The sequence below is a fragment of the Diadema antillarum genome, unplaced genomic scaffold, assembly GCF_040938485.1.
Source record: "Diadema antillarum isolate AM-2024a unplaced genomic scaffold, OU_Dant_1.0 seq00000577_RagTag, whole genome shotgun sequence".
Classification (NCBI taxonomy): domain Eukaryota; kingdom Metazoa; phylum Echinodermata; class Echinoidea; order Diadematoida; family Diadematidae; genus Diadema; species Diadema antillarum.
The window spans coordinates 542,335-559,119 of record NW_027271512.1 but is presented as its reverse complement, the minus strand read 5'-3'; the positions used below and the strand labels follow the sequence as shown (position 1 = coordinate 559,119).

At 36.6% G+C, this 16,785-nt stretch overlaps 1 protein-coding gene across 1 annotated transcript in view; it reads left to right on the top strand.

Annotated features, from left to right (window-relative positions):
* LOC139735415 (hyalin-like) overlaps positions 1 to 14,384 on the top strand; it is a 50,903-nt gene extending 36,519 nt beyond the window's left edge. The window contains exons 13-21 of the mRNA XM_071646167.1: positions 3,438 to 3,698; positions 4,838 to 5,065; positions 6,648 to 6,905; positions 7,640 to 7,767; positions 8,843 to 9,065; positions 10,924 to 11,005; positions 11,789 to 11,832; positions 12,978 to 13,246; positions 14,094 to 14,384. Of these exons, the coding sequence (XP_071502268.1) occupies positions 3,438 to 3,698; positions 4,838 to 5,065; positions 6,648 to 6,905; positions 7,640 to 7,767; positions 8,843 to 9,065; positions 10,924 to 11,005; positions 11,789 to 11,832; positions 12,978 to 13,246; positions 14,094 to 14,189 (1,589 nt within the window). The 3' untranslated portion in view covers positions 14,190 to 14,384. The remainder of the gene's footprint in view (positions 1 to 3,437; positions 3,699 to 4,837; positions 5,066 to 6,647; positions 6,906 to 7,639; positions 7,768 to 8,842; positions 9,066 to 10,923; positions 11,006 to 11,788; positions 11,833 to 12,977; positions 13,247 to 14,093) is intronic.
* Positions 14,385 to 16,785: the final 2,401 nt, after the last annotated feature.

The following is a 16,785-nucleotide window of genomic DNA, read 5'->3' as shown; positions in this document are numbered from 1 at the left end:
TATCTCTTTCTATTTTAGGCTTTAATGTGAAAATTTTATATGGTAGGATGTTTTGTGATACAACAGACCGACACATATGCATCAAATGTGATATCTTGAACATTTTTGAAATCACTGCTCCCAAAGGTAAACTGGACCTTTAATAGTCAAGGCGCAGGGACCCTGAAAAAATGACTTCGTTCAACCTACCCCGCAGAAAAGGTTTGACTGCATAGGATGGTCGGTTGGACCCTCTAAAACACCCCTAGGTAGTATGTGATTCCAAATTGTGGTATGAATAAAATTTTACAGGCCACTTTAGTTGCGACAAGACCTTCTTCTTCGAGAAGAAGTCTGTGAACGCTAAGACTACTACACGTACCACTAGCGCTGCTACATGCGCCAATACCAGTGGCGCGTGTAGTAGTCTTAGCCCATACAGACTTTTTCTGCGACAAACAAGGGTTTTTGCCTGCAAACTAACTTTTCATACCTAACTGGGGTCGGCGTAGTGTAGTTTGTAGACGTTTTTATTTCGTCTTCATTTTTCCGACTTGAAGCAAGCCGAGCGAGCGCTCATACCCAGTGATTGCGACGCCCGAACTGTTTTTGTCGCAATCACTTTGTATACACCCTCACTCGGATTAGCGCAATACATGGGCTTTTGCAGAATTCACAAGCTGCAACTCAGAGAAATAAAGACGAAATAAAGACGACTAGAAATTAAGACTAGGGTCGGTGACGCTTGTCGCTACTTGGGTCCTGAAAATGACAAAATCATCACAGTTTTGCGTGTATTTCACCAAGAATTCATCAAAACGCCTTAAAACTACATATGTGCATGTTGCGAGAGATGTCAGCAATACAATGGGATACATTCTAGGTATAATATTGTGCATGGTAACCATGGTAACCGGATGCCTACAGGTGATTGGTAACCCCCCCCCCCCCCCCCCCCCCTCCCAAAAAAAAAGAAAGAAAATATCTGGAATTTAGACAGGTTGTTTGTTTGTTTGGTTTTTTTTTTCTTTCGTGCACATCACCCATTGTAGATCGGATATCAAAGTACCTACCTTAACACTGTAAAATTAGCCTGGATAAAAGGGAAAAATTTACTGAAATTAGGTGCAAACAAGTATTTTAACATACTGATTTCAAATATTAACTGATGTGATGTGTCTGACAAACGCAATGCCTGCTATTTTGAATTCCAATGTGGCTACGAAGACAAACATCACGACTAACATTCACGGGCATGTCAAAAAGTGCAGCAAAAAGGAAGCATGATGCACCTTTCACTGACGTCACAATGTAAATACATCAGCGCGCACTCTATCAGTTACAAACGCGCGCTCAATCGGGTAGCCTAATTTACAAACCGGAGATAGAGATTTTCAACACTCCAACGTGGCAAATATGTATTAAATTCAAATTGGCTGCCGTGCACCTTGTCAGATATATCAAGTAAGTCTGTTATTGGAGTCATCATATCTTCATGCTTTTATATATCAAATTCCAATGGCTGATGTCATTCAGAACTGAAGATAGGGATCTTTGGCGGCGGCCATATTGGAATTCAAAATGGCGGCCGACCCCGTGATCAGATCTCTTGGATCCGGCAATTTTTGAAATCAGCGCCTCAAAATACCCCTATGTGCAAAATTTCATACTTTCCGCCGGATGTGAGCATCTTTTTCACATATCTGCCCCACTAGTAGGCCTGTACGCAGCTGTGCGAGTCGAGTACGTTCATTGTGTGCAAGTTGGCCAAAAAGGCGAGGGTCACTCGTGAGTTTTACATGGAAGTCAATGGAAATAGGTGACGTCAGTCCACACGCTTGCGCACTTCATTCTTTCAGCTCAACTTATGAATAATTCATGTCTCATCTTCGTAGCGTTTCCATGTACGGAAAAAATATTCGCCGTCCCGGCCCTTTCACTCACTGTTAATTGGGTCTATCTTTCACCTCGTGCGAAATCTTAAGACCATCGCACTCGTGACCATTCACTACTTGTAATTATAACGTCTGAAGATATCCTTGTCATTTGATTGGTTGTGTGACATTGATCATTCGGCCCATTTCACTATGACGTCATACAGTTTTGGATCCATACGATTTGCTTCATTGCACTCTCGCCGAGAGCACGACACACTATGTACGCGTGTGAAACGCTCGCGTTTGTAGTGTGTGTATGCGACGCCCACTATCGTAAAGCGCTCAGTGAGCACTCTCGCGATCTCAGATTCCTCTCTTTCTCGTTTCTAAGTTAATAAAACATCAAATGACAAGGATCTCTTTAGGCGTTATACACAAATAATAAATGTTTGCATTCGTGCAATGGACAGAAAATTTCATTTGATGAAAGATGTTTGATCCATTCATCTCGGCTGCCCCTCGTTGAATCTTTCATCTCCTGAAATATTCTGTCCACTGCACTTATAAACATTTATTTGTATACTATGTCACGATTGTAAGATATACCTGAACCAGGCTTGTATATCTTTCTCACACATCTCCCTGCCTTAATCAAACGACCCGTTTGAAATGTTGAAATGGAGTATCCTTTTTCGGATTTGATATATCAGTAAGAAACATTTTATGTGGTATCGTGAAGGAAAAAAAAAAGATAAAAATGTAAAATACTCTTCAATGCTGTATTATCATTTTTTTTTTTGCTTCATTGACATAGACTATGACAATGTTTAGAGTGCTTGAACTCTTTTTTTTGAAGTGCCATGTGAATATTTTGTAGTTAAAGTTATCAATTATTGTACACAAAATTTCTGAAATGTTATGATTATTCATCATTATCGAGAAACACGCACACATACAGACTTACTTGCCGAGTCAAACACAATATCACATGTGTATTTCAAAGTGTCAGTGCTGCCCGTTACATCCAGTCGTCCCTGACGTTTCGGCGTCAGTCTCTGATATGGCAGGAAATTGCCAGCTGTCATTCTCCGTCAAATTCCACGCAAGTTGAACTTTAAACAAGACATTTAACATTTCGAATAATGTTTCTATTAGGTAAGCTTATGATAATTTACCTATTGGCCAATTGTTTTTTCATTCTTCTTCTTATACCTTAGCACTTTCAGGTGACATGTTATTGGTACTTTTTCTCACCATTCTTCCCAGGCGGAGTATAGTCTTCTTATCTAGTTCAAGAATGCTGCTGAGTGTTTGTTTCGTATATTGTCTTGTTCAGATGTGTCCTATATCCAATGACTGATTCCACCAACTATGATCTCATAAAGTAACCAATATTTCAGCGAACAATGTTTACGTTATTCCCACACTGACTCATACACTGAAAATATTGGGTGCGTGCAAAGGCCTGATGTGAATCTGACTTTAAGGAAATGTATTAGAGAACAGATATGGAGGGTATATTCATCTTATTTGTACATTTGTCAATACGTGACTTTGTATGTTCACACTTTTGACTGACAGTATCTGAACTTCCAATTGAATGCCCTGACGACCAAGTCAAAGAAGTAAGAGAAGGGGAGTCCACATACACATATCCTGCAATGACGTCATCGGATCTTATTAGGAACCCTAGTTCCTACCAGTTCTACGGCAAAGTTTCCATCCGTGTTTCTACAAACATGTCCTCTAATGCCGTGATACCTGTGGGGATTCACACACTCATTATCGATGTAAATGACACAAGACTTCAAAAAGAATGCAGATCGCTTATTCATGTGCAAGGTATTTATATTTGCCTATGCGATAGAACAATAGGAATAAAGCCAGTAAGGCTTGCCATACGTCTAAAGACATTACAATTTCTATCAATAGCTGAAATTTCCGTAATTTCTTTATGTAGCGTTGTTTCTCACAATGAAGGCAAAAGAAAAATAATATTTATTTGTAATTTCCACTGTCCTACATGTAAATGGAATACATTAAAAAACCACAAGAGAAAAGTTACATTAGATTCTAAAACTTTCTGTACCTAACCTCATGCTCCCAAAGAAGAAAGATGCCACACAGCGAGTTTTTTAAAATAAAGTAGTTTCCTTGAAACATTTTCAGTCTATTCTGACTTTATTCTAAGTCTGTTGTAATGTAGGTTTGAAGTGTAGCTTTTCCATATTATTGGGGGTTATATTAGTTATGTACATACAGTACATATATTCAATTTTATTATAATACATATGTAAATAAACAGTTGTATATACATATATTATATACTGTATATGAAGAGCTTGCTTCCAAAAGGCGCTAAATCCATCATTTTCAATGGATTTAGCGCCTTTTGGAAGCAAGCTCTTCATATATGTATACGTAGATGATATTGATATCATAATATAAAGAACAGTCTATGTGCACTTGTTGCTTTGTTTACACATCTTTTTGAAAGGCGTATGGTGTATAGATTCTAACGTAGGACATTATTTGACATTTTAGCTGAAAGTCAAGTTTGTTTTCAAAGTCATTTGGTCATGAAAGCAAATCAGCGGGAATAGCTTTGACGTGATACTGTAGTCTGATAACATTCGATATGAAAGTTATCATCGCCCTTTTAAGTACCGGTCCCAGTAGCAGCAAAAGTATTTAGTACTGCTTTATTTTGATGAGAATAATTGCCATTACTAATGCTTTCATTCTGATTATAATTACTTATATTATCATCATTTTTATTAGTTGCATTAGATCAACGTTATCACTATCATTATCATTTGATCATCGTTATCATCATCGTCACTAGTATTTTTAGGGTTCAGCGTGAATTTGAAATAGCTTCTATCGTAAATGGTAAATGATTAATAATCTAAGTATAGATGTTAAATCATGAGATAACAAAGTTGTGATGTAGGCTAACGTTTGTTATCCTACTCGTACAGATGGTCATTCACCAGATCTTGAATGCCCCGCTAACGTTGCCTTGGCGCTTGGAAATATAGTGTGGTTCAACATGGCTCTCGCTAACGACAGCGTCGATGGCATGATTGAACCCTCCTACTCCGTTCAAAACGGAAGCAGATTCCCGCTTGGAATCACGAACGTGACCGTCAATGCCTCAGACTCGGCTGGCAACACTGCTACTTGCTATTTTCTCGTTGACATTCAGAGTAAGTGTTAAATTTCGTTTCAGATTCAGATTCAGATTCAGATCATTTATTGTCATGCACTATAACCGGCATAAAAATCTTTACAACAGTCTCCATTAAAAATTTCACATGTAAAGGAAAATAGATATATATGTATTCATAACTGAAAGACAAGTAACATAACACTAAACAAAGTACAGCAAGTACACATATTGTAATAATCAAAATATTGCACTTGGTCCCTGCACATGTACATGACTTGTCTTATTACACGCAATTGTGATACGCCCGATGTCATCATCTAAAACTTTTGTAGCTCAAATTTCTTGTGTAAATTAAGGCCAGTTTGGAGTTCCGCCATTAAACGAACATTGTTCGAAGATGGATAACCAGTCACAATAGTTAAGGCTTTAGCAAACTTTACTATGCTCACGCAACACAGACTGCCGGCCGAAAGGGGCGAAGGTTGTACAACAACAATATAACATACTTCTCAAACACTGCCCGTAAGAGGGCAGTATAACACACTGGCGTTCCACTTTGTGTGTAAGCAGAAAGAGGTCATTGAATTTACAAGCGAAACCATGCAGCAAGACTGTTGGTTTTCAAGGAAAAGTAAGTTCCTTCGTGCTTTCTATAAGAAACGATGAAATTGATAATTATGATCCCAGGCGTTATTCACGTACCGACGCTTTGAATGAATCTGCGTTGACCATGTGACTAGACGTCACGACCCGGTCACATGGTCAACACAGATTCATGAAATGCTTATGCATTATGACGTTTTGAAAGTATCTGTCTACAGGAAAAAAACAAACCAAGGTCATTTGTATCAATATGAACATAAGCTACTTACAAACTGGTTTATTCAAATTGAAACGCCGAAGAAAAATAATGAAAATGAATAGAAGCTATGGTATATGCTTTATCATGGATGCCATACAGGAGGCAATATTGTACAGTGATATTATAGCGTTATTATGTGACCCTGCATCACAAAACCAACAAAAATTCCCCAGACATGGATTTTTAGATAAGAGTAGATTCTGAAAAATCAGACTCTAAGTTTTGAAATAAATAATGTATAGTTGAATTAAAATGGACTCTCGTAACCTATCTAAATACTGGAAGAAAGCACACGTTTTGGAAAAGTGCGAACTGAGAAAAGACGCTCTGAAGTGCAAGGTCTATTCAGGCACCTAATCCTTTCCAAGCCGCGCTACCTGTGCGATGAATGGGACAAAAAAAGGGGATATAAAGCACACAGCAACAACAACGAAGGGGTTATCAGATTAAGCTGAAATTGAGCATGCTCTATTAACACATTTTGACTATGATTAATATATAATACATTTCAGAGCAGTAGAATTATCCTTTCAAAAGTTATCAAAGTTGAAAGCGAACGATGATAATAGTAAGATAGTGTTGTCATGTAACATGTTTTGTTTTGTTTTGTTTTTTCTTTCCGTTTCAGCTTTATTCTGTAAATGTAATACGCTCAAAAAATAATTCACATACATGGCGCCCATACTAATTTCGTCAAGTCGTATTATTCATTAATCTGTACAATTTACTTAGCATAATTTTTCTCACACGTGACCAGTGACAATGCTGCCAGTCGAGCCAGATTCAGCCAGTGCGACCGTCTTTATCGTGGGCGAAGACGAAGAGTACAACATTCTTGCCCCTGTTCGTCTACAGGGCAACCTGACGAAGAATGAGTCCGAGTTTTATGGGCCACTCTCCTTCACATACAATCCAGGACCACCGTACGACCTTTCGTCTGATACTCAAACCCTGCGTGTTACGGTCACCGATGGCGTATTAAATAACTCGTTTGAATACGAAATCAACTTCGCACGTGAGTTTTGTTCATTCCTCGTTCTGACCCTTATTTTTCCATCAGTGTCGCAGAACTAAATCAAAGATAAGATTCGCAGCTATACAAGAAATTAAATGAAGGTGTCTTTGCAATATGGGTTGATAAAATAATGATGATGAAAGATCCAATACGTCCAGAAAATAATATAGTGATTAAAGCAACATTTTCGTCCATTTTCAATTTAGTCTAACTTATTCATTTACAAACAAACAAAAAAAGACATAGAATCGCATTCAAGATTTTATACAGTGATGTGTGAGTTTTAAACGGAGGAACAGGAACTGTATATATATATATATATTTATTTATATATATATACATATATATATATACATAGACATATATATATATATATATATATATATGTATATATATATATATATATGTCTATGTATATATATATATATATATATATATATATATATATAAGTGCATATATAACAAGGACAAGTTTGCTAGCTGGGTACATATTTATATTCATCAAGTGTTCGTACAAATACTTTCTAAGATGAACTTTTTAGGAAAAGAGTGAAGTAATAGCTAGATTATATTGTTATATTGTTTAAAACTTTTTGGCGCAGAGGCTAAATACAATAGAAACCCAAATGCTGCAATGTACTAGTACATCCCCTCCTGTTCAATTTCCCATGAAGTGGACCTTCATAATTCTTTCCTTTTCTGTTGCACCTCTCCTGGATTATTTCCTGTTGCAGGAGCTAATCAAATCAACTTGAAAGTTAGCTTGATTGAAATCAATGGCACCCAAGCTAATTATACAGATGCTTTCAACAACAACGCGTCAGAAGCATATAGGATCTTGAAAGCGCATTTCGAAAGAGAAGTGAGTAACATTAATTGAACGTGTATAAAGATCTGAGATCATATAGCGAATTATTATTATTACTATTTTTAGCAAGGTATTACTAATTGGTATGATAGATTCTGGTTTTGCAAAACTTAAAAAACAGCATATCGCATTTATACTCCTTTGTCCGTATCAAAACAGCAAAACATAAGCTATACATGCGGATTTTCTAGCAACAGGACGTAGAAAAAAAAAGAACAGACAAACATTTGGAAAATGGTCAGGGAAAGTCCCACCGTCAGCTGACCGTACATTTCGTAATTTATTCAAATTTAAATTCATTGTTTAAGATATCGTTGTTCTTTTGAAACCAAAGTTTGAATACTGTACCAGAATGTTCTCATGTATAGGGTGTCACGTAATGTGCAATAGCTCTCCTGGTGCTGTTAGAAATGATAATATATAATAGATACAATAATTTAGAAAAAACTCCATTCCTCTTGATATAATCGAAATCCACTCATGCACTGAAAACATATTCTCAAAGACACATGCGTCTACTGGGGATATCTAATAGGAAAGATAACAATTACGGTTGTTGTTTTTTTTTTGTATTGCTTTGAAGGTGTCTATTATGTTTCCATTATATATTGACAAGTACTCAATAGCCGTTTATGATTATTGTATATATATATATATATTGTTTTTAGTCATATCTAAGTTGATTTTTTCCCTCAATCTGGAACTCTCTGAAAAGCAGCAATACCACATTAATTTTGTTGTGATTCAAGTTCGCCTCTAATTACATTATGACTATGAATGTCAGGGTGGATGTCAAGGATGTAGCAAAAGATAAGACTTTTCGATTGAAAAGTTGTTGATCATTATTATGACAAGCATTCCTCGATCACTCCGCCATTCCCGACATGCCCATAACTTAAAGTATTGATCTTCAATTATAATGACAATACATGACTTAATATACCATTAGCGTGTGTGATTGAGAGAATGACACAAGTATGATAAATTGACGCAAAGGCAATGATAAGGATACATGTAAATGCAGAAATGCATCTTCCCTACTTTGATTTTTGGTTTTATTTTCCCCCAGTGTAACAGAATTTACGATGACCTCCCTGGGTTCTGCTGCTGTATTGTCGAATCTTTTACCGAGGGAAGCATAGTGGTCAATCATGTTATCAGATTCGACGCCACCAGTAACATCACAACAGCGATGGTTATGGATACCCTCCTAGATGCGATCTCCACAGACAGTGAGCTGAACCAAAACTCTGGACTTTATCTTTCCAGCCGCACAGCATTTGAAATATCGTGTACGTACTGCAGTTTCATTAACAGAACAACTTCATCTCGTTTATTTCTTTCTTCTTGATTTCTTGTCAGTACTTTCGATATATCATTTTCGTTTATATTGTCATCAAAATTGTTATTGTAGTTTTTGAAAAAAAGCAGTAATGTGCAAGTATATATGCCTTCTTTTCAACTTTCTCATTCATGATATCATGTCATTGTTTGCGATTATGAACAATTCCTATACAGCCAAATAAGAGAATGTTATTAGCAAGTGTAATTGATTGCCCTTGAAATACTTCCAATTTTCCTCTTAATTTCTTTTTCTCCCCCCCCCCCCTTCTATCATACCTTTATCTCTGAAATGCACTGGAAGTGCATGATCAATTTCTAATTTCATTTTTATGTATACGAGGTGTATAAGTTATATCTACATAGTGCAAACTCCATGGACGTCCCCGTCATGCTTTGAATACAGTCCGACCTCTCCTATCCGGCCTCCCTTTATCCGGATCTCTCTATTATCCGGACGCGATCTCGCCGTGATATTTTTTTCCCAATCCAATCAATTTACGGGGAAAATAGAGTTTCCAAACTGAAAAAATAAAAATCCTGCACAAACTGAAATGAAATACGTATAATTCCCAATAAAATTAACGGTACATTCACATCAAATTTTCATCCAAATAACAGCCATTCAGACATTCACTATCCCCAAATCACAGCAAAAACATAGACAGAACGTTTTTCGGCTTTAAAATCAGAGCACGGTACAGGCGATCGTTCATTGAGCAAATTAACAGAAAAGACGAGGACTTGACATGTTCACGTAAAACTAACATTCAAATCAAATCAAATCAAATCAAATCAAATCAAATCAATATAACGTCATGAGCGCGGAAGAGCGACGAGAACGCACGAGCTTTAACCCTGCAGGAAAGAACACAGTGTCCCACAATGTGAAACGCAAAGTGAAACACATTGTGAACGCATTGTGAAATCTCTTCACACTGTTAAAATCAAGTGTTTTACAAGTGTGAACACACTGTGAATCATTACTTCACAGTGTAAAACAGAACATTACTTTGTGAATACCTTGTGGAAAAAAAACGCACCACAGTGTGAAATAAATTCGAACGTTTTCACATAAGTCTGCTAGATGAACAGTGACAGTGCAAACACACACTGAGACGCTGCTGTATTCTTTCCAGCAAGGAAGGAAATAAGCCAGTTCGGGGTTCCACTTTGAGCATGAGCAGAAAAAGGTAATTTGTACCAGCAGAGCATACTGGTTTTTAAATTCACCGAGATAAGCATCTGTGATGTAATGATTATTCAAGTATTAGTTCTTGCAAATTGTGGTACTTGCCATCACATCCACCTGACAGCATTGAGGCAGTATTTGGCTATATCAATGGAAATGATTGTCATTACATTCAATGCAAAATAATGAAATGAATGCTTTCCAAAATGCCAGTTGATGGATCATTCTGGTCACCTGGTCTACGCAAGTTCATATTTTGTTTGAACATGACTGATGGATTCCATAAATTGTTACGTCGGGCAAGCTAATTCATTCTGTTCCTTGAAGACTAGTGGATTGTCTAATCAACTGAGAAAGAAGAAAGGTCATTTGTACCCATCTGTCACATGTTGTCTGCACATGAGCTAATCCTGAACTGACTTATTTTTGTACAATGTACTGCCCATACAGGCCTATCATGCGTTCGCTTCGTTCTACCTGGCACACGGCGTAAATGCTGATTGACAAAAAACAACGAACAAATGAACAAACAAACCCCGAAACAACCTCAAAATAATTTGAGATTAAAACAATGTATGTAAGGTTATTGACCCCCCGTGCTTTCTTTTCCAATATAGATCCATGTGAGAGCAACTTATGCGCCAATGGAGCAACGTGTGTTCCTTCTGGATTTGAAGTGAATGCTACATATGAATGCCGGTACCTATTCTCCCCAGTCGAAATTCACATCATAGTTTCAATCTATCATATGTCTTTGAACTGGAATGATTTTGAATTTAATTCTGCAAATACAGGTCACGTAATTGTGCGTGACACATCGCGTACTCCAACGAACACCTGATTACGCATCCGCTGGTACACACACATTGTAGATTGTAATACAGTTCATGGACTTAAATCAAGCTGGATTTGATGTATAATACCTATGTGGATTCTGGCCTTTACGGGGGTTTTTATGAACCAATTACCTACCAGTATTAAGATTCTTAATGTAGAAGACATTCTTTTCTCTTCCGTTTATTTTGTAACCATAACTTTATAACAACACAATTTAAAAAAAAACTATAGCGGCGTTTCCTATTCTTTTTTTCCCCTCCGCTTCTCTTACGCCGTCAGTGGAGCGATGTTTTGCCTCAAACACGGAGTGTCACCGTGAGACATTATGTTTTCCGGTTGTCCGCCGTCCGTCCGTCCTTCTCACTGAAACTGATTTTGTGGACGACGTAACTGACGAATCGGTGTAGCTATTGAAATAAATCTCGGCATTAATGTTTGCACTTTCAAAAAGAAAAAAAAAGGCACAAGAAGAAATAAGGAACATTAGGCTGCTTGCAACTTATGTCTAAAATGAACTATGCAATCTGCAATTCAACTTGTTTTTAGATGTGATTTTCCCCAATCTAATACCTGATGTTCTTGTATATTTGTGTGATAATTCAGTTAGCCTAAAGGTGTTCATTGTTTGCGTATTTTCGTCTACAGTTGTACCTCGAAGTGGACCGGAAGTCTTTGCACGGAACGAATTGGTACAGTCGCGCCCCCTTTTGTAATCCTTTTTATGACTTTTATATCTAGTGAGGATTCAGTTCACTACCAATAAATACGCTTCTGACCCATAATCATCTCCTCACTCTCCTTACTGGGTAATGAAAACAAAATTTAATGTGGATTGAGTGAATGCAGCAGTATTAGCAGAGTCATGAGGTCGGAAGAAAATCGGATAATCCGTTCAAATGTAATGAGTATTTAATGTTTCGGTGCCGCCATTGATGAATTTGAAGGCTGCCATATTTCTTAAACATACGATATAAAAAAAGAAAATACAAAGAGAGTTCAACGTATATTTCTTTCTTTCTTTCTTTTTTTCTTCCGCAATGAAGAAAAATTTGACTGAGCTATTTTAGAAAACAAAGGAAATTATATCACAATTATGGAAGAGAGGGACTGTGTCCTTTTTATCAAAAAAAAAAAGAGAAATTGTGTTACATTTGTTAATCTTTCATTTATGTCATTTTCTATACCTGACGTCACTAACTGTGGTAGTCTTCTTATATCCAGCAATGGTTGCACCCAACCTGTAATGTTATTTCAAATGGATTGTCCACTTTTCCTCAAACAAACACTGATGTGTTCTACAGGTTTTGCCGCATTTAGTCGATCCATGAACATTGGTGTGTTTTTTTCGTCTTTGTTTTGTTTTGTTGTTGTTGTTTCTTTTTTGGGGGGTGGGGGGCGGGGAGGGTTGTTTCCCTCAAAAACTATAGATTATACCTTACCGATTCTATTCATTTTGCATCAAGCTATGATACCATAATGCTATATACGTCTATCATACATCTCTGTCCCAATTGACATGGTGGGTTTGTGGACCGTTAACATAATCATAGTGGTCTAAAATGAATTTGAAATTATTCAGTTATTTTGCTCACACTGGTGATTATTACGCGATAAACATAACGCAATGTTCTATGCAGCAAAGGCAAGGTTTGCTGAATCACCTCACAGATATCTGATATGAATAGTATTATCTTTGCCACCGTTTGCATAAGTAATGTAGGGCCTATATGGCGTGATATCTGCTCAGGAGTTTCAATGCTTTATATTTTATATGTCACGTAATGTAGTCTTCTGCCATAACGAGTGAAATTTCCCTCATTTTTTTCTTATTAAGCTGAGACTCCATCGGTTGCGCTATTCGTTGGTATACCTGTTGCATTCGTTGCTGTTGTCGCCGTGGTCCTAATCATTCATGCGGGGATATTGCAGACAAGAGCCGAAAAGCACGCCTCACTTTATAGTCAGCAGTCGCTTCACTCTTCTTCGTTTGCCAACGGATCTAGCACGGAATGGAACGAACTCTTTGTTCATAAGAAATCTAGGCAGCAGATACCGGTGAAAATGAACTTCGAGCTCCAGTCTGGTACTCAATACAGAAATTCGGTAAATATACACTATTCTTCTGCCGTTGTTGTTGTTGTTGTTGTTGCTGTTGTCGTTGTTGTAAGAGTCATTATTCCGAATCTACACGTGCTGTCTCTCGCTACATAATCATCTCTGCACTACCTGCGCCACCCAACATTTACAATGATAATTATTATCATACACCTGTCCATACCGGCCACCTACCGGAGACGACGGTGCAGGGCCGCTGAACCGGGATTAGGGTGGTAGTGGGGGAGGGGAGGAGATTTGGCACCCCACACACCTGTGGCCCTGAAGAAGCAGAAGAAGAAGAAGAAGAAGAAGAAGAAGAAGAAGAAAAAAAAATAAAATAAAACAGCCGGAGAGAAATTGAGAAAATCTTCAACAAAACCTTTCGGAAACTACATGAATTATAAAGATATAAATCTCATAAACTGGCACTGGGGAGATATATAACTATTGATTCCGTTTACCTAAGTAATCACAAAATCATTGGATAGATGAAGGAACGAGATCGACCAAAAGTAGAAAAAATTGTCAAATATTTATGTTATTATACTTAAATATTTCCTGTAAGATCGAAAGTACTCAATGTTAGATGCTTCTTTTCTCATGCTTATATAGAATTAATCGACCTCCAAGTATTTCACATTTCATTAAAAAAATACTTTTGTCATGTGATATTTCTTTTTCTGCACACACAATATTCTACTGATATCGAAAACAGTCATATAAAATTTTCATATGAGATTACAGTCTTCTTTTAACAAATTTAATGTGACGTTTTTCTTCTAAGTCTGTTTGTTCAACTATTTTTCTTTCGTTCGTTTCTTTCTACTTTCTTTCGTGTTTTCTCCATAAACAGAAAGGCTCCTTACCGTATCACCAAAACCACATCGATGGATCTCGCAATACTTCATTCTATCATGGCAGGTTTTTCCATGACAAAGTACCTACGTAAAATGCAAATGGTCTTATAACTCCGATATCATGAGTATGGCCATTCAGTCACAATAATGCAAACTTAAGTTGTGTTCGCATTGTTAAGATTTGAGGCAGTGTACATGTTTTTGTCTTGCAGAAATGAAATGAAATCAATCTATCAATCGATCGATCAATCGATCGATCGATCAATTAATCCAACCATATTCGTACCAACTGGTGATAGTGTCTACAGAACTACTAGTATGTCTGATAAATCGGTTTTATCGACCACTAGTTCCCGTCGTCTTGTAGTGACTTTGTTATTTGGATTTTGGCACATATTCACTAAAATGTTAAAAGCCTGCTTTTACGCAATTGTTCTACTAAAAAGTTTCTATATATATATATAAATATATATATATATATATATATATATATATATATATATATATATAGTAACGTCAGCCAAAAACAAAGATAATTCGTTTAAAAAAATTGCCAAGAAGTAATATTATTGAGATTTAAAGGGTTTTAAAAACACAGAGTGTAGTCACTACTAAAGATCCTGTTTACCTTTGGAAGCAGTGATTTAAATAATGTTCAAAATATAACTTTTGATACATATGTGCTCGATTGGAGAATGTGGATATTTCAACGCGCGCGTACGAGTGCGTTTTAAGTGTAGAGATGCATTTCGAGAATATGAGTAGAGAGCGCTTAACGTGAGCTATATGAGACGTGAATTTCATTGAGAAATTCCGTTCCATTAATGACAATGAATGAGATATGAATAAGAATGTGATTTCAGATAATGTCATAGTGACGTCATGGTCGACTGATCATTATGATTACATTAGATCTGTCGTCTTTGGGACACGATGCATATATGGTAAAAGTTTTACATTGATAGTCGAAGAACTTTTCGAGTTAACCTCTGCACAACATTTGAGGAGAAATAAAGAAAGAAGAACAAAGAATCCGTACAAATAAAGAAGGTGATCCGAGAGGATACTCGGATCACCTTATTATGCCTTTAATTTCATAAAGCTTCTGGCATTCTTATACTTGCCATTACTCTATGATTATTACATCCCAGCCATCCTGAGGGTGATGAAAACTTTAGGAGGCGCCTATAACAACTAGTCGTGGTTTTGCAACTTTCAAAAATATCATTACTTTGCAGTTATTTTATATTTCTTTCTGGTTTGTCGCCAAATCGATGGTTTTGTTCATTTTGATCTGACAAGCTCACTTACTTTGTGACATCTTGATCTAATGCTACTGTATTTGGTTGGATACGAAGGCAATTATCAAGGCAATAATGATCAATCAAATTACAAGAAGATTATGACCTGGCGTAGGAGTTATAACGATGTGAAGTTGTGTTTTTTTTTTCAGTCAGAATAAACCGTATTGATTGGGATGATACAAATTTAGGCCTATTTGCAATGCTGTAAGTGATGTATTGCCTTTCGTTCAGCTCTATTTGGCGTCGCTGAGTCTTGTATAAAGCCATAAAAGAAGAAAATAAAGCCAAATATACACATGGCTTCATAATGCAGCAGGCAATAATTACTACTCTTGACGTAACGATGCTGCCATTAAATGAGTTTGCCTGGAGATTCCAATTATGATATAAGCTCATCTGTTAATGATCGCCCCGTCATTTTGCAGGCATGCTAACCTCGAAACATTAAACTGCACATTGCTCGAATATGAGAAAATTCTGAAGCAAATAATTTTCACACAACAATAGATATATAATGTACTGTTAACGAATCCCACAAGGATTGGAACAATCATCCCCCAGCATTCCCACTGATTCCCACTGATCAGTTACTAGCCATCCCCTGTAAGATGTAAATCTTGGGTTCTGGTACACGGTAAACTCATTTATGTAAGAATTATCTATCTATATTATCTGTCTATTTATTTATGTGTTTATTTTTGTTTTGTTTGTAACATTTTGGCTGATTCTGAGAAAAATTTACATTGTCTAAAAATGTTACTCTTTTGGTGGTTGGAAATCCATGATTGATGTGTGGTGTGGCGTGAGGAAAAACTTAACAGGAATGTGTGAGCGTGAGTCTCTTGTCTGAGACGTGAGACTTTAACTTCTAGAAAGGTCTCAACATGGATGAGTCTTTACTCGTCTTTCTTTGCTATTAATCTCATGATGTGTCTTCTTAATCAACCTTTTTCTTTTTAAAAAATGACGTGTATAATGTACTTTTCACATTCTTATAACAGTCTGTATTTTATGTTTATTTGTCGAAGAAATGAAAAGGAGATTTGGATTGAATAATGAATGCAGTGTAAAGAAAATATATTAGACACAGTGTCATTTGTGCATGGATTTAAATTCAGAAACCATCCAACCAAAATGAGCATGATCTGGAAACAGCAACCGAGAAGGTTACAAAAACAACCGAACTTCTATGAATTTAATCCTAGCTGGTTTTTTTTTTTTCGATGACAAGCAATTTTTTGAACAATAAACCATGAAAAACATTATGTACACATACTTTTAGTCTTTGTTTTATCGGTTATTTATTAAAACATTTTTCGATGCTACGTAAAATATTATGCAGAAGAATAATAAAACAGCAAATAGCATGGCTCGGAAATGCACT